The sequence below is a fragment of the Podarcis tiliguerta genome, assembly GCF_965153285.1.
Source record: "Podarcis tiliguerta genome assembly, chromosome: 3".
Classification (NCBI taxonomy): domain Eukaryota; kingdom Metazoa; phylum Chordata; class Lepidosauria; order Squamata; family Lacertidae; genus Podarcis; species Podarcis tiliguerta.
Window position 1 is genome coordinate 19,482,193 of NC_139536.1, and position 25,493 is coordinate 19,507,685.

Sequence of the window (25,493 nt, forward strand, 5' to 3'; positions counted from 1 at the left end):
AGCCTCGGCTTCAGGATCTGTCCTTCCAGTGAGCACTCAGGGCTGATTTCCTTAAGGATGGATAGGTTTGACCTTCTTGCAGTCCATGGGACTCTCAAGAGAAGGCTATTGCAGGAGAAGGCTATTGACATCTATTAGCCACAATGCCTGTGTTCTGCCTCAACTGTCAGAGGCAGTAAGTCTCTGAGAACCAGTTGCTGGGAATTGCAGTAGGTGAAAGTGCTGCTCTACAAGTTTTCCATCGCCATCTGGTTGGCTTCTTTTTGTACAGGGTGCTAAACGAGATGAACCTTTGCTCAGATCCAGCAGGGCTCTTAATATGATAGTTCTCTATTGAAGGTGTCCTCTGCTTGAATAATAATAATAATAATAATAATAATAATAGTAGTAATTAAAAAATTAAGGGCTTACATATATATAATTTGTTGTTTAGTCGTTCAGTCATGTCCGACTCTTTGTGACCCCATGGACCAGAGCACGCCAGGCACTCCTGTCTTCCACTGCCACCCGCAGTTTGGTCAGATTCATGTTGGTAGCTTCGAGAACACTGTCCAACCATCTCGTCTTCTGTCATCCCCTTCTCCTTGTGCCCTCCATCTTTCCCAACATCAGGGTCTTTTCCAGTGAGTCTTCTCTTCTCATGAGGTGGCCAAAGTATTGGAGCCTCAGCTTCTGTCCTTCCAGTGAGCACTCAGGGCTGATTTCCTTAAGAATGGATGCATTTGATCTTCTGACAGTCCATGGGACTCTCAAGAGTTTCCTCCAGCACCATAATTCAAAAGCATCAATTCTTCGGCGATCAGCCTTCTTTATGGTCCAGCTCTCACTTCCATACATCACTCCTGGGAAAATCATAGCTTTTACTATACGGACCTTTGTTGGCAAGGTGATGTCTCTACTTTTTAATAAATGTTCATAAATGTACCAACTAAGCATGTACATAGATATGTGGACCACATGTTTGGAGCAGCACAGGAAGACCGACCTGAAACCATTTTGACTCCCAGACTGACCAAATGTTTTCTCTGCAAGGAGGGAAGGGGGTGAGGGAACCGTCCCATTGTCTCAGGAATTGGGAAATCACCATCTCAAAGGGTGACAAACTACCAGGAAAGGCAATCAGATAAGGCATTATCAGATAACCTGGCAGACAGGAAAAACAACAACATTCAAATTTCTGTTGTAGACCACCTTTTCTGTGATGCAGGTATGATGTTTGTGGGGGGGAGGCCTTGGTTTACACCCCTTCTGTGATGTATGTATGATATATGGAGGGGTGGTCTTGAGCTCCAGGGCAGGGAATTTAAAATGTCTATATAAGGGCAGGCACATCTTGGTTCTGGGTCCTCCTCCTTTCCTGCGTGTGAAGGGAGCACCCTGCTGCAACAGTTCAATAAAGATCAGGCTTACTAGCTGCTTTGCTTCTCAATATTCTCTGGTTGGCCTCTGTTATTTTCTCCTACCAATGGAGAACCTACAAAGGACTCTATAAGGGCTCTTGTGTACCCCATAAGGGAATAAGGGCAGATTTTGTTTATTCAATAATAATAATAATAATAATAATAATAATAATAATAATACCCCGCCCATCTGGCTGGGTTTCCCCATCCACTCTGAGCGGCTCCCAACAGAATATTAAAAACACGATAAAACATCAGCCTTTAAAAACTTCGCTAAACAGGGCTGCCTTCAGATGTCTTCTAAAAATCAGATAGTTGTTTATTTCCTTGACATCTGAAGGGAGGGCGTTCCACAGGGAGAAGGCCCTCTGCCTGGCTCCCTGTAGCCTCATTTCTCGCAGTGAGGGAACCGTCAGAAGGCCCTCAGCGCTGGATCTCAGTGTCTGAGCTGAACAATGGCGGTGGAGACGCTCCTTCAGGTATACTGGGCTGAGGCTGTTGAAGGGTTGCCTGTTCAAGTCCGGTTTCCACAGCCCTAAAAAGGGGCAGGCAGAAGAGACAGGAGGGAGCTGATTTATGAACCGCCCTCTTGTGATCAGGAGCCCTGAAAAACATTATGCAGAGGATGAATCACACACCCTCCAACATTCCTCAGATGAAAATAGGGACAGTGTCATTGTCCCGCTAGATGCAGCAGCCAAGCGAAGCAAACCAGAGCCAATTGACTGCAATGGCTGCTCTTCAGCTCCTGCGACCCCCAGCAGCGGCCTTGTGGATAGATCCTTCCCCCTTTGTTCCCCCACCCACCACTTTCTTTATAGGAAACCGACTGACTAAGGAGCAAGGATATGGTGAAAATCTTTCTTAGGGGCATTCAAGCGACTCAGATATTGTTTTCATAAAAACAGGAAGTGGCGCCATATTGAGTTTTTTTTTGGGGGGGTGAATTAAGGGAGCAGGAGGCATAGATCTAAGAAATGTGTTAGAGGGGCACACAGATCTGAACTTCCAGTACCACACTGAAACACTGCACTGGAACTGGAAATTCAGGACTCTGTGTGAAAAAGTGAGAAGTTGTAATGGCTTAAGGGTTTTCGTGATATCCTGTCATTTTCAGGGCAGTTGGAGGGTATGGAATCATGTATGTTTCAGTGAATCGAAAGGTCTCAGTTCCTTAAAGAGCAAGCCAACAGAAATGGGAGCAGCATGCTTTAAGCAAAACCAAGAGCTTCTAAATGCCATTTATTTCCATGGTGCACACGTAGTTCTCTCTCATTCAGATCTATGGGCCCCTGGAGTACTTAACTCTGGCTCTCGATGGCATCCACATTCCTTTTCATTTGTGGAAATCTTGGCTGAAGGGTTTGAGATGCGCTGCCTGGTGTTAATAATTATCCCATTTGCAAACCTGTTCCCCCTTTCCCCCTCCTTCCGCACTGCCGTATATGATCCCAAATGCCGCTTTTAGAAACATTTGCCGCAATAATGGATTGCTGCGTCAGCTTGCTTGGCACTCTGACCTTAATGCCCCCTCATCGCCTTTGCAAATATAACCTCGCAGGTGTAATAAACATAGGGTTTCCTGCCCCAGCACCGCACTCTAAAGTCTGGGAGGCAGAGCTTGCGATTCTGTTCCCCCTGTAACTAAAATCTAAGCGAAGGCCATTTGAAAATCCGGTATGGGGGAGCAGTTGATCAGGAAACAATGGGGTTTCTTCATAGCAGATCTCATTAGGCTGATTAAATAGTTGGGAAAGTGAAGCGTGAAAAATGAAACATGACTGTTGTGGCGGCTTGCGAGCACTGAGCTTTTCAGCCACGATGTTGCCCTAACAGCAATTTCTCACATTCAGTAGTGGCATTCTCGTTAGTCCTCCGAGAATTGAACCCCACATGCACTCGTGGGTTAGTTAGGCCTTGCGAACTGGGCAACCGAATGTGGCAACAGGGCTGGAGAAGGCGCTGTTGCTGTTGTTTTTCCAAAGAGTTGCAGGTGGTGTGAACACAACCTCGTTTCATCTCATTTCTCCCTTTGCCATTGCTAGTCAATGAAGTTAACATGGGGAGCTTGGCTTTTAACATTGTACAGTGGTACCTCGGGTTACATACGCTTCAGGTTACAGACTCCGCTAACCCAGAAATATTACCTCAGGTTAAGAACTTTGCTTCAGGATGAGAACAGAAATCGTGCTGTGGCGGCACGGCAGCAGCAGGAGGCCCCATTAGCTAAAGTGGTGCTTCAGGTTAAAAACAGTTTCAGGTTAAGTACAGACCTCCGGAACGAATTAAGTACTTAACCTGAAGTACCACTATACAGTCATACCTCGGGTTAAATATGCTTCGAGTTGAGTGCATTCGAGTTGCGATCCTTGGCAACCCGGAAGTAACGGAGCGTGTTACTTCTGGGTTTCGCCGCTTGCGCATGCACAGACGCTCAAAATGACATCATGTCCAGAAGCGGCGAAAAGCAACGCGTGTGTGCGCAGACGTGCCGTCTCTACTTACGTTTACCTCTAGATGTGAACAGGGCTCCGGAACGGATCCCGTTTGTATCTAGAGGTACCACTGTATATTTATTTATGAATTATGCTATAATTCCGCCTGTGGTTTACAGCATGTTATATTACCTGACGGTCACACCCACAGCATACGTTTAAAACTCATCGAATACACGTTCAAAGCACATGGCTCCCCACTGCCAGAAGTTTGCCCACTCCCTGAGCCGCAACTCCCAACCCCCCAAACAAACTACAGTTCCCAGGCTTCTCTGGAGGAAGCCATAGGCTTCAAATGTGTGCTAGACGTGCTTTGAATGTGTGGTGTTTATGCGGCCTGGGTCAAAGAGCTCATTCGTAAAGCTCATCATTGCTCTCTACACTGAAAACCATCTAAAACAATCAAAATCAACCTGAGAGCATTTAAGACTGCTTTAAAATGTTTAAAAAGTTTCCCCCCCCTTTCCTGCTGACTTTGTATCATGCCAAGGCGACCTTCTCCCAAAGTGCATCTGACTGCATTTTTTAAAAATGGAAATGGCTCATCCTAGTGGGGTTTTGTTAAAAATAACAATTGTCTCTGTTAATTTGCATTGTTTTGGTGTCTTTAGGAAGCCACCCGGGAGGATTTTAGTTGAGATATCTTAATAAACAAATAATAATAGGATGAAATAGTTGGAACTGCAACAAAAAGGTGCTGCACGTCTTGTTCTAGTCATTCAGCCATTCCTTCTTGAGGAAATTCCATTCTTCCACTCTCTCCCTTGATTTTGTCCTCCAAAATCAAGTGGTCCGTCTGCATTCTGCGGCCATTGAGCACGCTCAGTTATCACTAAGTCATTTTTATTGACTCCCCTTCACCTTTTCACTAACTAAATATTGGGGGGGGGGGCATACTTCTGCAAACCTTGCGGCTACCCCAAGCCTGCTGATATATCCCTGCTATTCATTTTTATTCATTTAAAGATATTTACAGTGGGGACACAGGTGGCGCTGTGGGTTGAACCACAGAGCCTAGGACTTGCCGATCAGAAGGTTGGCGGTTCGAATCCCCACGACGGGATGAGCTCCCGTTACTCAGTGCCTGCTCCTGCCAACCTAGCAGTTCGAAAGCACAAAGTGCAAGTAAATAAATAGGTACCGCTCCAGCGGGAAGGTAAACGGCGTTTCAGTGTGCTGCTCTGGTTCACCAGAAGTGGCTTAGTCATGCTGGCCACATGACCCGGAAGCTGTCTGCGGACAAACGCCGGCTCCCTCGGCCAATAAAGCGAGATGAGCACTGCAGCCCCAGAGTCGGTCACGACTGGACCTAATGGTCAGGGGTCCCTTTACCTTTACCTTACAGTGGTACCTCGGGTTAAGTACTTAATTCGTTCTGGAGGTCCGTTCTTAACCTGAAACTGTTCTTAACCTGAAGCACCACTTTAGCTAATGGGGCCTCCTGCTGCTGCCAGAGTATGATTTCTGTTTTCATCCTGAAGCAAAGTTCTTAACGTGAGATATTATTTCTGGGTCAGCGGAGTCTGTAACCTGAAGCATATGTAACCTGAGGTACCACTGTATATACTTTCCTTCATGCAAAACAAATCCAGGCAGTGTGAAGCAGATTGCCAAGACCCTGATCCTGCCCAAAGCTTGACTCCTGTATCAGAAAAGACCTTCATGAGCAACAGCACTCGTAACCTGATCATCAGAGAAAGAGGGAAGGATATTACAAGCGTGACACAACATGAAGCATAAATCTGAACACAGCTCACCAGGCGCACATGATGACACACCAGGAGGGTCTCAAAAACCCTTCTGGGTTTGGGGTGCCAACTTTGGTCAACTTTGGGGCACTGTGATATATTTGGCAGGCCACAAAACATGGCAGGCAGGCAATGTTTGCCGTGGCGTGTCGCAAAATTGTTCAGGTCAGCTAGGACCGGGGCCAGAGTTACCTGGCGCTCTTGACAAGTCCTGTGTGGAAAATGTCACATTTCAAAATACGCTCAAAAGGGCTTTATTCTGTCGCTCGAAGGACTTCCTCAGCTGCAAATGTTGCTTTGTCTTGTCAAAGAAGCGCACGAGTTTGACGTGGGCCCCCCCCATCCCAAAATTGGGCACGTGCCAGTCGGAAGTGTGTATCCCATGGTGCTTTGCAGCAGAAGGTCCCTCACAGCCAGCAGCGTCTCTTGTGAAAGAGAAGGGGGAAACAATGCACAGAGGAGAGGTGAATGGTGTTCTGTGAGTTTGTCCCCCTGCCCCCACCAAGAACCAGAAACTCCTTCTGGCGTGGGCTGATGTCACAATACTCGTATACAAGCACAGAAGGGAGGCAGAAGGCAGCTGCGGGCAGAAGCGGAAGGAAAGCGGGAGAGAAAGATGGTTACTTTCCTGCTTTGGAAATCATTTTCTTTTTCCCAGAAGGAAGTGTGTGATGTGTAGAAAGGGGGGGGGGGAATGTGCAACCAGGAGAATGCAATCTTTTTGGAAGCACAGCTGTCCATGGAGGCGCAGGTTAATTCTGTTTCCAGGGCGGCTGTCTACCAGCTCCATCTAGTACGCCGGCTGAGACCCAACCTGCCTGCGCACTGTCATGCCATAGTGGTATATGCTCTGGTTATCTCCCACTTGGATTACTGCGATGCGCTCCAATCCAGAACACGGCAGCTAGGCTGGTGACTGGGAGTGGCTGCCAGGACCATATGACTAACACTGGTCCCAAATTTGGCTCCCAGTACGTTTCCAAGCACAATTCAAAGTGTTGGTGCTGACCTTTAAAACCTCAGCCCAATATACCTGAAGGAGCATCTCCACCCTCATCATTCAATCCGGACCCTGAGGTCCAGCTCCGAGAGCCTTCTGATGGTTCCCTCACTGTGAGAAGTGAGGTTACAGGGGACCAGGCAGAGGGCCTTTTCGGTGGTGGCGCCCACCCTGTGGAACACCCTCCCTTCAGATGTCAAGGAAATAAACAACTACATGATTTTTGGAGGACATCTGATGGTAGCCCTTTACAGTGGTACCTCGGGTTAAGAACTTAATTCGTTCTGGAGGTCCGTTCTTAACCTGAAACTGTTCTTAACCTGAGGTTCCACTTTAGCTAATGGGGCTTCCCGCCGCCACCATGCTGGCACCACACGATTTCTGTTCTCATCCTGAAGCAAAGTTATTAACCCGAGGTAATATTTCTGGGTCAGCGGACTCTGTAACCTGAAGCGCCTGTAACCAGAGGTACCACTGTACAGGGAAGTTTTTAAATGTTTGAGGTTTCACTGTGTTTTTCTATTTTGCTGGATGTCACCCAGAAAGGCAGGGGCAACCCAGTTAGATGGATGGCATATAAATAATAAAGCCATTATTAGTTGTTGTTGTTGTTGTTGTTGTTGTTATTATTATTAATGGACTTCAGCACTGCATGGTCTCAGCAAAACAGAAGGTGATGCAAAGGGAGGCAGCCATGTGGGTTCCTTTTCCTCTGGACAGGAGACCACCTGCTTGGCCGCCATCTTCCCAGATGCTGCAGAAGTCAGCCAGAGAGTGCTTTTAGAAAAAAGACACATGAAAACAAAGCAAGACATCCAAAAGATACAAATAATTTGATTTTTTTTAAATTATCCATTTAACAAATGCTTTTCTAGCTTTTTTTCTGCACAAATCCACTAATATGAAGCTCTAAGCTGAGTGTGTGTGGCACATTTCGGTCTCTTGCAGATAAAAACATGTTGCAAAACTTGCCAAACGCCCCCCCCCCCCATTAATAGATGCCTGAACTTGTGGCCCCCTGTAAGTTTGGGGGCCTGACCCAAATGACCCTCCTGGATCAACCCCACTGATTGGTCCCACCCGGACATATGCTTCGCAGATTTGAAAGGTGTTATATCAAAGTTACAGTGATGTTGAGAATCCTTCACGATTTGCAATTAGCTTTCAGGCATGGGCCATCTCCCTGGTTTCATGCATGTAAAAATTTATTTTCTATCAATAATTTAATAAATTCTTTTGCTTTACAACAATACATTCAAGTGACATTTTTTCTTTTCTTTTGCCCCCCCCCCTTTTTTTTTGGCGGAAGCAAGAGTCACAAGACATTTCAGGATCAGTATACTTTAATATGGTATCAGTGTCAAAATACATTTCCTTATCAAGTTAAAAGTTCCCATACAGTTACAAGATTATAAATAAGAAATTCAACAATAGAGAGAGCATGAAATAATTACGACAATAGTTACGGTTAATATTTTAAGCACAGATTTTCTTTTACCCCCTTCCCCTCCCTCCCTCCCCACCCGCACAGTGTGTTTTTAGTAAATGGTTAGGGTACAACATCTTAATGCTGAAACTACAAACAGAGATTAAAAATATAATAGCAATATTTAAGCGTGATTAACCCTTCAAGCACACAAATCATTACCACTTTAAAGACCTGCTTTGCTGTAGCCACAGGCTTCAGACCACTTACTCCAAAACTGCTACTGAACGTGAATGGGATTACTTTAAAGCAAACTGCTCAAGGTTGGCAGCCTGGTGGTGACGCTCTTAATTTATGCTTCTTTCTAGGGCTTAGCTACCTTTTCCCCCCCTTAAGACAGTTCAGGCCACCATCCAGCCAGTTAAGCAAGAGCCAATTCACACATCTCCCAGAAGCAAACTCCGATCTGCTACTGACTGTATTACACTCAACCGGAAGATGCAGCCTATGAGTGCGATTTGATGATATATGTGTCAGCTATATTCACAGGTGCTTAACACTGGCTGAATCATGTCCTTAAAAAACAAAAACCTAAAGTCCTTTAAATACCATGGGCCGTACTATTTTGCTTAAAAAAATGCACTTCAGATAGAAAACTGCTCCCGAGCTTTGTGCAACGTAGCACAGGTGGAATATTAATTCAGCACAAGGCCTGGCTGATTCATCCAAGGTCCACTGCTAAATTGCATGAGTGAGAAGGGCTTTTTGGCAAGGTTTTCCCTCTGTATCGGTGGGATTTTTCTCACTGATGCCACTCTCCCAGGTGGCAGTGGGACAGAGCACAGGGGAAGAATGCAAGGAGAGTTTCATAGGGGAAGCTGTTCCACCAGATCCCTTTTTTTTGAAGGGGTGGGGTTTGTAGCCATTGAAAACTACAAAAGCTCCAAGGGCACTAACCACAATCATTCCCTGAAAGCTGTTCTGTAACCCAGCAGAGAGGATCAGGCCAGAAGGGAATCCAAAACGCAATCTTTAAAGAAGTTTGGATTTTCCTTTCCCCCTCCATCATGTAAGTGAAAGCGAGAAATATATATATATGTAGGTTTTGCAGGATGGATCCCTGAGCAGTCCAGATTCCTGAGCATATTTGCTCACAAATCTTTCCCTAAATAATGGCTTTCACAGCTACTTTCTCTTGGAGCACGCTTCCCCAACCTTCGGCCCTCCAGATGTTTTGGACTACAATTCCCGTCATCCCTGACCACCGATCCTGTTAGCTAGGGATGATGGGAGTTGTAGGCCAAAACATCTGGAGCGCCAAAGGTTGGGGGTGCCTGCCTTGGAGGATCCTCAACAAATCCGGCACAATTCATTAAAGAGTCAAGCACTTTCCCCTCCATTGATTTTCAACAAGAAAGGCTAACACCCTCTCAGTGAAATCACTTTGAATGTGAAGTGCTTCATTTTGACTGGATCATGAACATTACGTCAAAACTGGGCTTTCAGTGGGGTACGGCATCGCCAAAGGAGCGAGCTAACATTATTGGGCTTGGATGGGCAAAGCCAGTGCCCAAACTTTATAATTCCTTATGGGTTCTGTGCACCTCCAGGGACCTCCATGTCCACTTCAGTGCTATGGAGATATCCCCAAGGGATATATGTTCAGACCTTTCCTCTTCAGCAAAAATAATGGGGAAGGGCAGCATTGCAGAACATATGGCACTCCGACACAGCTTTGTAGAAGTCAAGGTTTGCAATCCAGAGCCGGAGCTGTTATAACAGCAATAACATTGCTGTTATGGTTGCAATGGACTAAGACTCTGAAGAGCGCCTTTAATGACTGAGGCCGTGTATTCGCCATACATTTAAAGCTCATGGCTTCCGCCAAAGATTCACATGAACTGTGGTTTAAGGGTTCTGGGAATGGTAGCTTTGTGAGGGGTAAATGGTGGTTCCCGGGATTCTTTGGGGGGGATCCATGTGATTTAAATGTACAGTGGGGCACACAACCGAACACATGTGCTTATGAAGCCCACCCTAAGAATATTAGTTGTGCTCAAGTCCTGTGGAAATTAATGGCACTTGTGGGATGGTTTAGCTGCATTTTGAGTCCTTTTGATTTCAGCGGGCCTTAGTGATAAGTAACTTTCTCTGAACTGGAACTGTGTTCAGGAGGAGGCATAAATGGATCTTGCTTGTAAGGGAACCCACAGGTTCTTATAAATCTAGGCTGATTGGCTCCAGGTACTTTTATCTGGGTAAATAAAGCATAACGCCTAATATCACCATTATTTTCTGTCGCCCTGAATTTGCCCCTTAGCCCTTCCAACCTGGCCTTTCTCACCGAAGCCTGACTTTAATAAATATTTTTAAAATCTGCATCCCACAATTCCTTGAGCTTCTGTTATTGCTGGATTGAATATATGAGTGTGCCTGTTTGCCCAGCAAAGGCAACGGATCTTGCAGAGACTCTTTCCATTTTAAATAAATTCCTGAGCACCAACATTGGTTTGTTTTTGTTTAATAGCATTTCTGAAAAGTTCAGATTGCCGTTTCGATGACCTACAGAAAAATCATTTGCACTTGAAAGGCTATCAACAATTAAAAAGTAAACTAAAAAGACAACAAACACCTTCCCACTCAGCCGCTCCAGAGCCTAAAAACATTGATTTCCCCCAGTGTAACAAGTAGGCAAGCAAATATATATTTAGTTTACTTTTTTCAGCAAAAATTCAGTAGTGCAGAGAAAGAATGTGGCTAACTAGCTGGAGCTGGCGTGGATGAACGCCAACCCCCAACTTAGCTGGGAATTAGCAGTTTTAGTAACAGCCTTTGGACAAATCCTGCAACATCAGCAACAGCGTAAGAAAACTCTACCAGATCTAAGTAAAACGGTTCCCAAGAAGAAAACTCATGGTTCTGCATCAATGTCTAAACAGGTATAACAAAGTACCAATATATGATAAACATTTAACCCAGAGAAAAAGGATCAGTCAGTTACACTTTGTGTAAAAAATATATATATGGAGAATTAATACACACAAGATGGGTTGAATTCCTTCCCCGCCCCACGTATTTCAAATTGTGCAGCGGCACCCTCTCTGCTTTCTCTCAGTTGTCCCCAACTGCCATCCGCTCCTAAATTCCTCCCTTTGCCAGGCTGGTTCCTGAGGAGGGCGACACTGACCTAAATGCGATGGCAGTTGGCTGTCTTGGGATTCTTTCGCAGTACCGTGCTCTGAATCTAAGACAGCAGCCACGCCACCCCGCTTGTTTAATTAAGGAAACGTTGAGTTTATCCTGGGAATGGGGTAAGGTCTGGTAGGAAAGGCACCTCGATGTTGCTAAAAACAAAACAAAACCCATTGGCAGTTATTTGCCTGATAGCTTTGGCTCTTCCATATGCAAAAAAAGAAAAAACAAAAAACCCCACCAATCCTCAAATCCAAGGCCAACGCAAGACAGGCGGCTACCTTGCATGATCTGAGAGATGCACACTAAGATCACTTTGTAGTGCCACAGAAGGGTGCTCAGCCACAAGGCTCAGATTTCCCTCTTGTTTCATTATCCAGTCTACTACTTGGATTAGCCCTGCCTTGGATTAGCCCTGTATGGCTAGGTTAGTCCCGCCTCGGACAAAAACACAGCCCCAAGTTTTAGATAAGTGACCTAAGCGTAAGGGGAAAGGCTGTAATTTGCAACTTGGCAAGGACCAACCAACACGAAAGCTGCCGCTGGGTGTGTTAGAATTATGGATGTTTCATCGCTAGCTTTTTTTTAATTGTTAAAAGGCCATAATCTGTGATTATTGATTTTTTCCCCATGTTAGAAAATGCAGAGGAAAAACTAGGGGTAGGGCAACAAGTGCATTTCATCAGATTTGTTTATTTCACTTATCTTTGGCAATAAAATAAAATAAACCTTTGCAATAAATGGAGCCAAAGTATTACATAGAGGCGCGAGCGAGCACACCGCAGCTTCTTCTTCTTTTATTAGCATGAATAATGAGGAAGTTTCAGAACACATAAATTACACAGCGGTGGGGATTCATATAATATAAATTTTCTCAGGAACATCTTATCGAAATAGAAGGGGGTTGGAAATACAGTAGATGCATACTTTTTTTTTTTTTAAATGCAAATAAGGAAAGTGAGTAACTTCACAGAAAGGCCACTATTTGGTGACGTGGACAAGTTCAATAGTTAAGTAAAATCTTGTAAAAGTGTAATCAGTATTAGAAATTGTCTACTTGCAAAAATAGATTTAAAAACTGCAGCTGGTTTGTTTTTGTGTTTTTTTGGACGGTATAGGCCAGGGAATGCTGCAAGGCTGCTTCAAGTCGCCTGGTCGAGAGCTCGGAGCAAATCGCTGCCTTGCAGGAGCGTCGAACTCCCGAGAACTGGGACGTTAACCTCACAGTCATATCGGGTCAGTTCCGGCAACAAATAAGGTTCCAAGGATGAGCCGAGCAGGCGACTTGTCACTCCTGAAACGAGAAGATTTAGATGTTGAGCGGCCTTTTATTTATTTCGGTTCAGGCTTAAGATTTCTGCCTGGTACAAGAAGAAAACACCATATATCCCCTTTGAGCCCTAAATGGCCTCGGTCCAGTATACCTGAAGGAGCGTCTCCACCCCCATTGTTCTGCCCGGACACTGAGGTCCAGCGCTGAGGGCCTTCTGGCGGTTCCCTCACTGCGAGAAGCCAAGTTACATGAACCAAGTCTTAGGTGAGCTCCTGCCTGCAGCCACTGTTCTCTCCTACCCACCCCCTGCCGCCCATTGGAAAAGAGTCCCTCCAAGTTTGTGTTATGGTTTGAGACAGAACTCACCTGACATCCTATGACCTTGTGGCACACTGAAGTCCTGATAAGGGGGGCAGTAAAAGTGTGGGGAGAAGGCAGCTTTGGGGATGTTGGCAGAGTTTCTCAAAGAGGCCGGCGGATGCCGTGGCTGCAGTTGCTGCTGCCCCATATTCATAGGGGGTTGGCCTGGTCCTCTTTGCGGGTTGCAAAGGAACTCATCTGCAAATCAAAAGCAAAAAATGGGGCTTCAAAAAGGATGTCTGCTTTTAGAAACACAATTCCGGACACAAGATTTCCCCCCACGTTTGTCCAGGAGTCAAGACAGCAGGCTGACACTGGCATGCGCATCTGTCTACTTAGGCTGTTTCGATATTGTGGAATATTGCACGTCAATATTAGTGTTGTAATCCAAACAGTACCTTAGGGCATGTAATGAATTGTAATAAAAATGACGATGATTTTTTTTATTAAATTGTTCTTACAGTGCTATTCCATAGAAGATTTCAGAGTGGCTTACCAAAAACATACGTACGACCATACAGTGGAAACATAAAATACCGTATCTTTTGCTCTATAAGACTCACTTTTTCCCTCCTAAAAAGTAAGGGGAAATGTATGTGCGTCTTATGGAGCGAATGCAGGTTGTGCAGCTATCCCAGAAGCCAGAACAGCAAGAGGGATTGCTGCTTTCACTGCACAGCGATCCCTCTTGCTGTTCTGGCTTCTGGGATTCAGAATATTATTTTTCTTGTTTTCCTCCTCCAAAAACTAGGTGCGTCTTGTGGTCTGGTGCGTCTTAAAGAGCGGAAAATACGGTAAAAAAACAAAACAAAAACCCCATACATCAATTAACCATTGTGGACAGATGTGTTCTGAACTGCCTGCATAGTCTGGCGGAATATAAGAGTTTCCAGCAGCCATTTTCAAGTTAAAACGAAACGCACGTGCTAACTCTACTTCAGTACTGTTGACCCTGATTGGCTCTCCAGGGTTTCTGGCGGGGGGGGGGGCATTCTCATCTCAACCTGGATATACTGGGAGGTGGCGCCCAGAACACCTCCTGCATTCAAAGCAGGTGCTCTGAAGCTGGGCTGCAGCCCTTCCCCAAAGAACTGCCGTATAATCTCAGGCAGTTGTATCTATGGATGTATGATGGTGATTCACATTCACTCATGCAAGGTGCCACTGGAGGCTGCAAGTCATGCTGTCCTTGTGAGATTCCCAGAGGTCTGGCTCAGGGTGGATATAAATCAATGACTTAAAAAAAAAATTTTTAAAAAAAATAATAATCAAATTTTTAAAATTTAAATTGGATTTTAAAATTGGATTTTATTTAAATTGGATTTTTTTTTGGGGGGGGGAATCTTTCTAAAGATAAGTAAAGGTAAAGGTACCCCTGCCCGTACGGGCCAGTCATGTCTGACTCTAGGGTTGTGCGTTCATCTCACTTAAGAGGCCGGGAGCCGGCACCAGTGCAGCACACGGAAACGCTGTTTACCTTCCCGCTATAAAGCAGTCCCTATTTATCTACTTAGGGGACGCGGGTGGCGCTGTGGGTAAAAGCCTCAGTGCCTAGGGCTTGCCGATCGAAAGGTCAGCAGTTCGAATCCCCGCGGCGGGGTGCGCTCCCGTTGTTCGGTCCCAGCGCCTGCCAACCTAGCAGTTCGAAAGCACTCCCGGGTGCAAGTAGATAAATAGGGACCGCTTACTAGCGGGAAGGTAAACGGCGTTTCCGTGTGCGGCTCTGGCTCGCCAGAGCAGCGATGTCACGCTGGCCACGTGACCCGGAAGTGTCTCCGGACAGCGCTGGCCCCCGGCCTCTTGAGTGAGATGGGCGCACAACCCTAGAGTCTGTCAAGACTGGCCCGTACGGGCAGGGGTAGCTTTACCTTTTATTTATCTACTTGCACTTAGGGGTGCTTTCGAACTGCTAGGTGGGCAGGAGCTGAGACCGAAAGACAGGAGCTCACCCCACCGCGGGGATTTGAACCGCCGACCATGCGATCGGCAAGCCCTAGGCACTGAGGTTTTACCCACAGCGCCACCCGCTTCCCTTTCTAAAGATAGTTTTCTATTTAAGTTACATTATAGTCCAAAGGTTATTCATCAGGAAATAAGGATTTGTTTTAAGTTTTTCATGTGTCTAAGATTTTTTTTATTAAAAAAACCCCCGTTTAACCACATCAGTTAACAAACATGAGTACATATGCTATAATGCTATTGTTTTAGTTAAACAGATTGTTTAAATTGTTTGTAAGGAAATGATTATTTTTCTCCTTCCAATAAAGTACAGCAGAAAAGTTGTCCAACTGTAAACAGTTAACTTATTAAACCTCACAATTATTTCATAATCATCTCTCTATGTATTTCTAATAGTATAACCAAATCAGTAATTTTTGATATAACTGTAAAAACTACTCTGAAAATTTATTATTCCAAGAATGAAACCTTCCTCTGGTTGTAAATACTAAGTTTATACCAGCAAGAATGAGTCTTTCTGTAAAAAAATGATTTCAATCAAGTCTTAATGAGTAGTGATTTAAATCAGGTCTTACTGACTAGCGATTTAAATCAATTTGATTTAAAACAAATCCACGCTGGTCTGGTCACCCTGGGAAAACAGAACGCTGGCAAAGATGGACCATCTGATCCCACAATACTCTTCTTAAGAGGATTGAAGTTAGTGCAGAAAAACAGACAGTGAGCATAAGATGTGGCAAAAATGAAATGTAAAGGCCGGGACTACATCTGCAGGGCAAGTTTTGTGTTCTGTCACCAGCTGCCCAACAGTGACACAGTGGACCCCATGTGACTCCATTTGGTTATATTGAATTACCTTTCATTTCTTTTAAAAAGGGATCTTACCATTAAGGACACTTGTGCTGAGCGACTTCTTCTCTGTAAGTAATGCACAATTTTCACCTCTGAGGATTTTCATCCTTTTCCACATTAAGTGTGTTGGGTTAATGCCAGATGTTTCTCCTTGTATCTATAGATGGGGGGAGGGGAAAGAGAAGGTATGAGCCTGACAAGAAAAGAATATTGTTTAAAAAAACAAACTCCTTTTTGTTTTAAGGCATAGTAGGGAACTTAGGAAATTGTCTTACACCATGTTGTTAGCATGCTGCCAGCGTTTTATATCCCTGTTGGGGAGCTATTTTTGTTGTTGTTTATTTTTCCCAGTATGTTGTGTGGAACACTAATGTGTTATATGATACACACACACACACACGAATGTAAGTCGCTTGGAGACCCTTTGGGTGACAAGCAACTAACTCATTACTGACCACACCGATTAAGCATCTCCAGGGAGCAATCCGGGTTTCTGGAAATGTTGGGGACTGAACCCAGGACCTTCCACATGCTAAGCAAATGCTCTTCCACTCAGCTACTGCCCTTTCTCAAAAAAGGCAGTCTTTGCAAAGGACAGATTACCCCATTCAGGTGTTGAAAGGCTTGCTCTTCATAGTCCAGCTGCCTCTTCAGCTTCAAAGTGTTGGCAAGAGCAATCCGCGCAGGGTTTATATCCATGCCCCGCTGCCTAAGGCACTCCAGCGACCTATCAAGACAAAGCCATTGTTGCATTTGAAAAACAAAACACTGGAGAAGGATCTTTCCTCAAGCCAAGCTTCAAACCAGAACAGTGAGACTTGCTGACGTGCAGAGGCCTCTTGTTCCTAACTTAGGTTGCTGTTGGATTCTTGGGGAAAGACTTGGGATGTCCTTCTTGAGCAAGGATGTGGATGGTGGTTCTCCAGCTGCTGGTGGACTGCCAACATCACTGGCCACTCTCCCTGTTGACTTTGGAGCCATCCAACAACCTCTGGAGGACCACAAATGCCTGTCCCTGGGAGACAACTCAGTGATTGTAGAGAACAGCTGTAGCATACACAACCGACGAGTCCAAACCAACCCGCATAGTTTATTCAAGCTGCAATATTCTTTCTGCTTCAATAGCAACCTGCATTCCCCAACAGGAAGAATGCTTTAGGCGTGAGTGAAGGATGCGGATTGACCGTGGAGACTTATTTAATCGTTTTTGTGTATCACAGCTGTTTTCCGCAGACAGCATCTGTTGCCAAAGCACTGCTCGCCCTTTGTGCTGTAGCAGACAATTCACAATGCCTTGCTGGTAGCAGAGGCACGAGGTCAACAGAAGCAGTCTGTTTTTGCTTACGGCCTGTCACGTCAGGCTAAGGTGGCATGTGGCAGCGTGAGAATGGCATCATCCCACACCACTATGACAACATTTGGAAGGCTGGAACGTCGTAGATGAGGTCAATGGGCTGGTTATGGGTTGAAGAGACAAGGCCGCTTTGCTGAAGCTAAACACGTCTGGCCCAGTCAGCAACTGGATGAGAGGCCACCTGGGAACCGCGTAGACCCCCCACCCCGAGTATATTTATTTATGACATTTATATATTTTGATCCCTCCAATAGGAGGGATCTCCCTCCCTTCCTGGATGAACAGCTATTGGGCTTTGTGTAACTGGCCCCACCCACATGATTCTGTCCTATCAAATGTTTCTGCAGCAGTACTGGATTATGTCAGCAACTAAAAGGTAAAAGTAAAGGGACCCCTGACCATTAGGTCCAGTCGTGGCCGACTCTGGGGTTGCGGCGCTCATCTCGCTTTATTGGCCGAGGGAGCCAGCGTACAGCTTCCGGGTCATGTGGCCAGCATGACTAAGCCGCTTCTGGCAAACCAGAGCAGCGCACGGAAACGCCATTTACCTTCCCACCGGAGCGGTACCTATTTATCTACTTGCACTTTTGACGTGCTTTCGAACTGCTCGGTTGGCAGGAGCAGGGACCGAGCAACGGGAGCTCACCCTGTCGCAGGGATTCAAACTGCCGACCTTCTGATCAGCAAGTCCTAGGCTCTGTGGTTTAACCCACAGCGCCACCCGCGTCCCTCCATGTCAGCAGCTAAACTGCGGCAATTAACATGTGAAAGATCCCCAGCTGGCTGCAATTTTTTTTTTAAGTGACCAATGCAAGTGTGCCCTTGCACACAGACCCTTAGGCCAAGGCTGGGACCTGTGGCCCTGCAGACCTGTGAAGGGACTAAAACTCCCATTAACCACTGGCTATGCTGTCTAAGGCTGATGGAAGCTGCAGTCCTGCAGCATTTGGGGAACCACCAGTTCCACACCCATCTTAGCCCATGCCTACTGTTTATTATTATTATTATTATTATTATTATTAATTTAAATCAGCCATACTATAATCACATGGTTTTTAAATTATGAGAATCTCTCCAAGAAGACACGGTGACCTCTTCCCGACCCTTTGAAAAGCAGATCTACTGGCAACGTTTTGTTTTTGTTTTTTTCTTCCTGGGACAATTAACTTCCCCTTAAGGTTTCTACTTAAAAGTATATTGCTGTCGGTGTTCCTCCTTTTCGTTTCCACCACTTGGCGTCTGGGCCAAAAACGGAAAGCCTAGTCACTGTTTCACCTTATTCTGAATGTGCTCGTCTATTAAAAGTCATTAACGATTTAAGCCTCCATTTAGGGAAACCCATTAGGGACACACTTTCAAAAGTTCCAAGTCCAAATGGAACCAAGCGAAGGTTGGTCAGGGCTTTCAGAAATGGCTGGACAGATGTCCTAGTGGCTTGTGTTTGGCTACTGGCTGGTGGAGGGAGGTTTCCCAAGACTGTTCCACCCCCCTCCAAGTTTTAGATTTACCGTATTTTTCGCTCTATAGGACACACTTTTCCCCCTCCAAAAATTAAGGGGAAATGTGTGTGCGTCCTATGGAGCGAATGCAGGCTCCTTGGCTTCAGCAATAGCAATGCAAAGCCTCCGAAGCGCAGAGGGAGCGCTCCCTCCGTGCTCCGGAGGCTTCGTGTTGCTTTCGCTGAAGCCTGGAGAGCGAGAGGGGTCGGTGCGCACCAACCCCTCTCACTCTCCAGGCTTCAGGGATAGCTGCCTGAAGCCTCCGGAGCACAGCGGGAGCACCGGCTGTGCTCCGGAGGCTTCAGGTTTCTTTTGCTGAAGCTGAGAGAGCAAGTCTCTCCTGGCTTCAGCAGAGAGGGAGAGCTGCGCAGCACCCCTTCAGCGAAGCGGGAGGAGAAATGGAAGGGGCTCCGTTTCTCCTGCCACTTCGCTGAAGGGGTGCTGAGCAGAGAGGGGGAGATTTTTTTTTCTTGTTCTCCCTCTCTAAAACCAGGTGCGTCCTATGGTCGGGTGCATCCTATAGAGCAAAAAATACGGTAATTCCCACACTCCCATGGGATTTTCTACAGGGAGCTGGTTTCTGGCAACAAAGGGCCCAGTTCTCCACCTTCTCAACATAATGAATGAATGAGCTCAAACCAGCTACCTAAATCCACACACTCTTTCCTCCGAGTTACCTTTTCTTATATAAGTTCATATCAGGCAGGTGCAGTGGTGGCCCCGATGGAGAGCTAGCTATGGATCCCGAACACTTATTGACCGCCGCTCTCTGTTTCGTAGGGGCGTATTGTAAGGGTGGGTCAGGGGGCCACTGTGTGTTGGGTCTCCCACCCATTGAAGACAGAGGAGTGCTGGCTTGGGCATAGTAGGGCAGCAAAGAGGACGGCTGGCTTCCGCCGTTCAAGAAGGGGGGTGGCAGAGTCCCCTGGCCCGTGTTGATGTTTTTGTTAGACATCGGCTGGCAGTATTTCTCCGGGAAGAACTGGTCCTGCGAGGGAGGAACAAGGGGCTGGAAGAGGTTGCTCATGTTGCTCAAGCTCTGCTGAGTGAGCTGGGCGCTTTCGGAGAGGGGCCGCTCCTCTTGACAGATCGGGCTGAGTTGGAAATCTTCTCCGTCCATCGGAATGTAAGGAGCCAAAGTTTCAAGGTCCAGTTCGTTGAAATCAGTCTGCACAGAGAGAAGGGACCAGGGAAGACACTATGATTGCAACAATACAAAAGAAAAATTATCCTGGAAGAAACGTTTCTCCTCCTCTTTCCTAGAAAAATCTTTAACACTGTTGTGCAGCCTTCCTCTATGCGGGGCTACCTTTGCGGGTAACCCAGAAACTACAACTAATCCAGAATGCGGCAGCTAGACTGGTGACTGGGAGCGGCCGCTAAGACCACATAACACCGGTCTTGAAAGACCTACACTGGCTCCCAGTACGTTTCTGAGCACAATTCAAAGTGTTGGTGGTGACCTTTAAAGCCCTAAACGGCCTCGGTCCAGTATACCTGAAGGAGCGTCTCCCTCGCTGCGAGAAGCCAAGTTACAGGGAACCAGGCAGAGGGCCTTCTCGGTGGTGGCACCTCAACTTGACACTTTCCAGATGTTGGCTGAATCCAACTCCCATCAGCCTCAGCCAGCATGGTCAGGCATGCTGGAAGTTGTAGTCCAAAACATCAGGAAGGAACCAGGCTGGAGAAGGCTACTCCCGCTGATGAGCAGGAAAGTAGGAAGCTGCCATATTACACAGAGTCAGACCATTGGTTCCTCTAGCTCAGTAATGTCTACAAACTGATAGGAAGCAGTTGTCCAGGATTTCAGGCAGGAGTCTCATCTAGTCCTGCCTGGAGATGGTGGGGATTGAGGCTGCTCTGATTCTGAGCTACAGTCTTTCCTCAAATGCAGGCATAGGCAAACTCAGGCCCTCCAGATGTTTGGGACTACAATTCCCATCATCCCTGACCACTGGTCCTGTTAGCTAGGGATGATAGGAATTGTAGTCCCAAACATCTGGAGGGCCGGAGTTTGCCTATGCCAGCCCAAATGTGATGTAACAAAAAATAAAAAGATAGCCTTAATTAAGGATTCTGAGCTTTCCCCCCCTGTTCAAAATGGTGCTGGTTTCCTTCACATCTTGCTTTCTCTATCAATACACAGCCCCTGCACTCTGTTGTCTTGCAGTGCTGGTGGCCCAAAGGAGTAAGCATTAGCTGCCAAAGAGATGTGTGTGCTACACACTGGTGACGATGTTACATTTTCCTGCTGGCTTCTCTTACCTGTGAGTTGCACTGATTCTTGGCATCCGTGTCCAAAGCAAAAAGTTTCTCAATCATCTCGATCTTCAGGTCTTCGTCTAAGGAAGTGTAATAGTCTCCGGGGCTGCTTGGCTGCAGAGTGAGAAAGACAGAGCAGACTATCAGGGGTCTGCAAATAACCACCTGCCTCGTCATCCAGGGAAGCTTTACCAAAAGCAAATCTTTGATTTCTCGTTGGCCACTAGCAACTGCCATAAGTACATGTAGGCAGGTGGGCAAGTAGATATTTTTTACAAGGCCTGCTTGTCAAAAAAACAGCACCTGCCTGCTTGCACTAGGGGTGCATGGGTTCCCCTATATTCATTCGGAAAGGGATTTGGGGATTTCAGTGTGTGAAATATGGGCAAAGCCCTCACGCATACACATACAAAGCCCTTTGATCCAAGGCACCTGAAGGGAGTCTGAAACTGTGTGCACCTCTCTCCCCTTCTGGGCCTTCTCCTTGGTGGTACTCAGTGCACAGCATCACTTTCCTGATGGAGATGTTAAGAACATACGAAGAGTCCAATGGCCTGTCTAGTCCAGCCTCCTATTCTCAGTGGCCAACCAGATGCCCGTGGGAAGCCCACGAGCAAGACCTGAGCACAAGAGCCCTCTCCACCAATGCAATGGCCACCAACCTCGATGGCTTTCAAAGTGAATTGGGGAAATATATGAAGGAGGAGGAGATCATTGACTACTAGCCAGGACGGTTATGCTCTGTCTCCATGGTTAAGAGGCAGTATATTTCTGAATACCAGTTGCTGGAAGCCAGAGAAGGGGAGAGTGCTCTCCCACTCAGATCTGTGATGGCCTGGGACTCGGAACCAGAGGAGTCTCAGTCCGCACCGGATCCTTTGCCTCAGGTGGCATCTGAACCTAGTCTGGGGCCTGATTCTGAAGAGCCCCTGTCTGCACAGGTTCCCCTGCAACAAGCACCAGCTGGGCCGAGTCAGGGGCCTGAGCCTGCCCTGGCTCCAGATGCGGGGATTACCTCGTTGCCTTCAGCTGGGCCATCACTTACAGCTGCTCCACTACCGGTTGGGTCAGGAGAGGCTGAGGTGGCCTCTGGGTCTAGTAACCCACCGACATCTCCTGAGCTGCAGAGACTGAGGTCTGAGAGAAGGAGAGACCTGAGTACTTGCAGGAGGAGTGCTCACCTTCGGGCGAGACAGGGAGGTGAGTCACTGGGGGATCAGGACCGGCCGTTACCCCGACAAAGATAAAAGGCTGTCGGATCCCGCCCCAGGTTGTGGGAGCAACATTGCTGTTTGCCAGAACCTGCCTGAGATCCTGTGCCTGATCTTGCCTGGTTTTCTGCCTTGTGTCCTGCCTTGGCCCTGCCGGATTGACTCCTTGTGGAACCCTTGGATTCGGGACCGGACCTGGACCGTGTTACTTGGGTTACCCCTGGGCCCAGCACAGGATCATGCTTTTGGGTTTGCCATTGTGAAACAGGATGCTGGACCGGTCGGATCCTGCCAAGTAAATCTCGACTGTCATCATCATTTGCTGTTGGTTTTGGCTACAGGAGAATAATGCAGCTACTCTTCTGGAAATAATCTCCCCTTTTTTAAAAACAAAGAAACAACAAAACTGGTATTGTAGCCGCTGTTGGTGCTCGTGAAAGAACCACACATGCCCTGAGGCACAACATGCATTCTGGCCGCAGCCCTGCGCGTGAAAACAACAAGGTCATCGCTCAGTGCAGAGGGCTTCCTTACAGTGGAGCAGCTGCTGTTGCTGCTGGCGCTGGGAGTGCTGCTGCCAGGTGCAACCTGGGGCAGTGTAAAGGACGGCACACTCAGCTTCTCAGCTTGCGGAGCCGGAGCCTTCGCTTCCGGAGGCCACTGCTTGTTTGGGGTCATCACAGCTTTGTTGTAGGAAGAGATTTCCTCAAACTTTTGCGTCCCTGAAATTTAAAGATATGCAAGGTCAACTCATCTGCGCAGCCTACAGTCCCTAAGACATCGTTTTAGGGAAAAGAACAAGCTGCACGAGCCTGGAATCATCAGACGTGATGGTCCTCCTCACATCATGAAGGACAGTACAGCTAAGTCTTGGTTTAGTATAAATAGGTGTTAAGCCTGATCTGATCGTCATTCATGCTTCTCTGAGGTCAACGCTATGCAAACAAAGGACTTTCTCACACTGGTGTCTATTATTCTTCATCGACGGTGGCTGCTCACATTACTTCCCTCCCCTAACCCGCTGATGTGGGATATTTCCTATATCTGATATCCAGACAGTGTTTTATCTAAATCAGGGACGTCCAACTCCCAATAGACTGCAATCTACTCACAGAATAAAAAAAACTGACAGTGATCTATCCATTGTTGTTGGATAGATCAAAGAGCTTTTTTGGGAAGCTAAAATTGTTGAGCTTTTATTTAGGAAGACAAAGTTTTGTGTGTGTGTGTGTTGGGGGGAGAAAATCACTGAGGGGCTAGAGATCAACCAGGATCTACCAGGAACACCCCACGATCTACCAGTAGGTCACAATCTACCTGTTGGTCATACCTGATCTAAATGAATTACACACATCATAGGCTTGTGAATTTCAGCTCTTAGGAAATTCAAAGGGTCTGCTTGCTGCAGAGGTGATTCTTTGTGCCTGGCAGAAAAGGAAGTGGGTGCTTAATTTGAAAGATAACATGTAGTTAACTAGGGACACCTGTGCCCACGCAATAGTATATTCATGCAGTCATATCCACAAATGACTTTGGCTCGTAATCTGGAGTCTGTTTGGTTGTTTGTAGGTTTGCCTTTGAAGAAACAGAATGGCAAAGATGTCAAGGTTCATTTCCTCATGGTTTGATTTTAATTTATTTTCATTAACTCTGGTTAGAACAAACCACAGTTCCTCACGCTCATTTGTAACATGGAACTGCAGTTTGATATAAAATGAAAACAGAAGAGGAGTCCCAAGGCTCCCAACAGCTTGTTTGTTGGAGTCCAACAACATTTGCAGGGTACCAAGTTGGGGTATGCTAATATTGACCATAATCTAAATCCATTTTCTTAGGCTACAAAACTACAGCCTACAGTGTGCTTCTTTGTATTAGTTAAATAAGTACAATACAGAGCTGACCTGAGCACTTAAAATATTTGCTTACTGTAACGATTTATGAGAGTTGTATCAATCTACCAATAACCTACTGGTTAATTATTGTGCAAAACAGAAGAAAAGGTGGTTTACCTCCCCAGAACATTACTAACCAAAGTCAAGAGAAATAATGGCATCGCCAGGTGTTGGTGCCAGCTGCGCAAGTTCTTCAGGTTCTTCTTTCAGCTTGGTGAACAAGAAACCACTCTTTTCTGCCACAGGGACTCCGTTATCAAACATAGGATTCATTGCCATCATGTGCGGCTTAAAGAGCGATTCTGTCTGATCCATGGAGAACACGATATCATTGTTCTCTATTTCACTAACAAGAACAAAATCAGGTGGTTTAGAATAGTTTGTACTCCGACGAAGAATGTCCACAAGCAAACAGTTCAATTAATTAAAGCGAAAATTCAATTTTACCAAGCAGGCACCTGGATTTAGATGCTTAACCTCTGACAACACACTCTGACTGCCACGTAGTTGGCTGTGTGCCTACCTATCGGTGGAAATGCACAGTTTTAGGGGTGAAAGGAACAACCAGATTCCCACAGGGATGCTTCCAAGAGGATCATAATGCACATTATGAGCTGAGAGGGGCCTCCTTTTTCTTGGGCGAGCAGAGCTGGGTCTAAGTTCAGGAACTAGCAGTTGAACATCCTGTGTGAGGTCTGACCTATGTTAAACAGCTCAGGACTGCAAGACCTCAAGGACCGCCTCTATCCATATGAACCAACCTGGACCCTGCTATCATCTTCTGAGAACCATCTTTGTGTGCCTCCTCCATGAGAGGTCTGGAGGGTGGCAACGCAAGACAGGGCTTTATCTGCAGTGGGTCCCTGTTTGTAGAATGCTCTCCCTAGGAAGACTCGCCTGCCACCTTCATTATACACCTTTAGGTGCCAGGCAAAAGCATTCCTCTTCAGTCAGCCCTTTGGTTGATATAGTATACAGCAGGGGGTTAGTGGTTTGTTTTCTTATTTTCACTATGTGTTTTGTGTTTTTGATATTGTAATTTTATGTTGTGAACTGCCCTGAGATCTACAAATAAAGGGCGGTATACAAATATTATAATACTAATACTAATAATCTTAGAATAAGGATGGGGACCTTCCAGGTATTGCTGGATGCCAACTCCCATTGTAAAAAGGTAAAGGACCCCTGGACATTTAAGTCCAGTCAAAGGCGACAATGGGGTGCAGCGCTCCTCTTGCTTTCAGGCTGAGGGAGCCAGCGTTTGTCCACAGACAGCTTTCCGGGTCACGAGGCCAGCATGACTAAACTGCTTCTGGTACAACAGGACACCGTGACAGAAACCAGAGCGCACGGAAATACCATTTACCTTCCCACCGGAGCGGTACCTATTTATCTACTTGCACTGGTGTGCTTTCAAACTGCTAGGTTGTCAGGAGCTGGGACAGAGCAACGGGAGCTCACCCCTCGTGGGGATTCGAACCACTGACCTTGGGCAAGCCCAAGGGGCTCAGTGGTTTAGACCACAGCACCACCCACATCCCTAATAATAATAATAATAATACTCTTAGAA

The 25,493-nt window shown here is 46.4% G+C and overlaps 1 protein-coding gene across 4 annotated transcripts in view; it reads right to left on the reverse strand.

Moving 5' to 3' along the window:
- Positions 1-8,458: 8,458 nt before the first annotated feature.
- Positions 8,459-25,493, reverse strand: part of EPAS1 (endothelial PAS domain protein 1) — a 136,955-nt gene continuing 119,920 nt past the window's right edge. For 2 of the 4 annotated variants that reach the window (XR_014509402.1, XR_014509403.1), the window contains 9 exons: positions 24,061-24,269; positions 22,566-22,753; positions 20,824-20,934; positions 19,236-19,726; positions 16,309-16,432; positions 15,739-15,862; positions 12,901-13,092; positions 9,425-12,555; positions 8,459-9,284 (listed from right to left, as the gene is read on the reverse strand). Coding sequence is in view for 2 of the 4 variants with exons in the window: in XM_083432997.1 (XP_083289123.1) it covers positions 12,404-12,555; positions 12,901-13,092; positions 15,739-15,862; positions 16,309-16,432; positions 19,236-19,726; positions 20,824-20,934; positions 22,566-22,753; positions 24,061-24,269 (1,591 nt within the window). In the remaining 2 variants the exon portion in view is untranslated. Of the gene's footprint in view, positions 12,556-12,900; positions 13,093-15,738; positions 15,863-16,308; positions 16,433-19,235; positions 19,727-20,823; positions 20,935-22,565; positions 22,754-24,060; positions 24,270-25,493 lie in introns of all 4 variants that reach the window. The other 2 variants (XM_083432997.1, XM_083432998.1) reach the window with 1 other exon arrangement.